We start from the raw sequence: 2,113 nt of genomic DNA, 5'->3' as shown, positions 1-2,113 counted from the left end.
ACACAGTTGCATTAAGGGTGCGTGAAACAACTCTGTTTTCGCTCACCGAAACTTGGCTTGCAGGTATTAGTGTTAGATAGCAATCTAAATAAGCCGATCTGTCGTTGCAAATGAATTTATTTCAAGCAGCTTCTGCATTTTTCCGTTCTGTGGGCTCACCTTCCAACTCTGCATGAGATCGGCAAGTAAAACCATCCTGTATAACTGACCGGCAGGTCTTGTCAGAGGGCTGAAGAAGGGACCTGCCTTTAGCATCGTCTCTGTCGTGTATCACGTCATATCTAGAATTTCTCTGACAATGACCCCAGAGCCAAGTGAACCTCCCCAGCTTTTTCTCTGTCCCCACCCAGGACCTCATTTTCCCCTCAGTCTACTCTCCCTCTCTACACTTGCTTCGTAAGGGAAAGGAGGGAAGCTGTTCTGACTTCATCTGGGAGGCCGCAGCTTCTCTGCCCAGGCAGCCCTCTTTGCCCAGCTGCAGAGAAGGTACCAGTCACTGCCATTCGCTTGCCCAGGAATACGACAGGAAAAGCTCGTTACAGCAAGTAGCTGCAGCAATACTCCCACAAAGCCGCTCGCATTAGCTGTTTTCAGTACTCGGTGTCGGCTGAGTACTGCTAGCTCTGCCCCTCTGCTGCCAGGTCAGTGAAGAGACAAGGAAACAAAAATAAGCTCTTTCTAGCATCACCTTCCTCACCAAGAAAGATGTGCTTACTCGTCCCCTATCCATGCAAATGCCTCTGTTTCTGGCTTTTGCCTGATGGCTTTCTTCTCGCTGCAGTCCTGCTGCCGCCAGTTCTCTGGGCAGCGATTCTGCCACCGCTTCAGGGAGCGGCAGAGTGGGGCTGCCCCACGGGGAGATGAGCTGGGGGTGGCCGGAGCCACGGCGGTGGCTGTCACCAGCAGAGTCCTGCAGCACCTGAGCAGGACAGGCAGAGCAGGCACTGGTGGTTGGACCCACTGACACGCTCAGACGAGGCAAGGTCATGAAGCAGGTACAAGGTGCACCCAGGGAGTCCGGGCAGGAGCAGCGGGAGATGGTGCCCGGAACAGAACTGGAAACACGGGTCCAAGGTCCACCCAGGAGATGGGGCTGGAGAGAGAAACACCTGCGACGTAGCTGGGCAGGGACTGCTACTGGGGCTGAGTTGAAGTGGAGCTCCTGCCCCATGGGTAGGTGTGTCAAGGTCATCGAGGCCTTACTTAGTGCACTTAGACTCTGTTTCTCCTATGGATCTGAAGTGGCAAGCATGGGGCAAAGTCCTTCCTGACTTGACACCAGTGCCTCTGCCTCCTCCGCCGCTCCTGGTTTTGGAGCGAACGTAGGCACAGTGGAGGCACCGCGTGGCCGTGCACACGGTGGGGCAACAGCAGAGCTCAGCAGCATCGCTAGACCCTGGGAGAAGAGGCACTTGTTCTTGATGTGCAGGGAGGAAATGTCTGGGGAGAAGGCACGAGTAGACTGCAGAAGGGTGACACCTAACTGAGGGGATGCTGATGGAGCCCACCGTGGATGGGGAGAACTGATGAATGTGTAGATGAGCCACTGAGGGCCCCCAGTCAGCAAGCCGTCTTAAAAGAGAGCTTTCAGCAGCTCTGTCAGGATCACATCAGTATCCCCAGCAGAAGGGATTTTTAAAAGACTGGGTGGAAAGCGATTTCCTCGTCCTGTAAGAATTTCAGAGACTTGGAGAGGGGCAGTGGGAAGTGCCTCTAGTGAAGAGAACAAATGCCACCGCAAACTGAAAAACAGTACTTTCATGTTTCAATAACGTTGAAAAGATGTCTAAGCTGTTTCAAACCCTTTCTCTAAACTTTTTTTTTTCAGAAGAAAAGCTAGGTCAGATCCATCTCCTTCTTGCAAGCAGCTTGTGCTTTGGCAAGTCGGCATGTTTCCCGACGGCGGAGCGTTTCTCCGGCAGACTTCCCAGCCCGCGTTGTCAGGAAGCGTTAACCCTCCACACCTGCACTACCCTGTGCCCGTCCATCACAGACCCAACGCACGAGCACCTGCCCGCAGCAGCCGCCACGCGTGGGCTTTGCTCGCTTTCCTCCTGCAGGACGTGTGCCGTGGCTGGAGCACCCCCGGGTGACGCCCACGGGAAACCCCTCG

At 54.6% G+C, this 2,113-nt stretch overlaps 1 protein-coding gene across 1 annotated transcript in view; it reads right to left on the bottom strand.

Moving 5' to 3' along the window:
- The window catches only part of THAP1 (THAP domain containing, apoptosis associated protein 1), a 9,036-nt gene extending 7,844 nt beyond the window's left edge, over positions 1–1,192 (bottom strand). The window contains exon 1 of the mRNA XM_009331527.1: positions 716–1,192. Coding sequence (XP_009329802.1) covers positions 716–1,192 — 477 coding nt within the window. The remainder of the gene's footprint in view (positions 1–715) is intronic.
- Positions 1,193–2,113: the final 921 nt, after the last annotated feature.

Source organism: Pygoscelis adeliae, unplaced genomic scaffold (genome assembly GCF_000699105.1).
Source record: "Pygoscelis adeliae isolate BGI_AS28 unplaced genomic scaffold, ASM69910v1 Scaffold289, whole genome shotgun sequence".
NCBI classification, from domain to species: domain Eukaryota; kingdom Metazoa; phylum Chordata; class Aves; order Sphenisciformes; family Spheniscidae; genus Pygoscelis; species Pygoscelis adeliae.
This window is presented reverse-complemented; position numbering and strand designations above follow the sequence as displayed.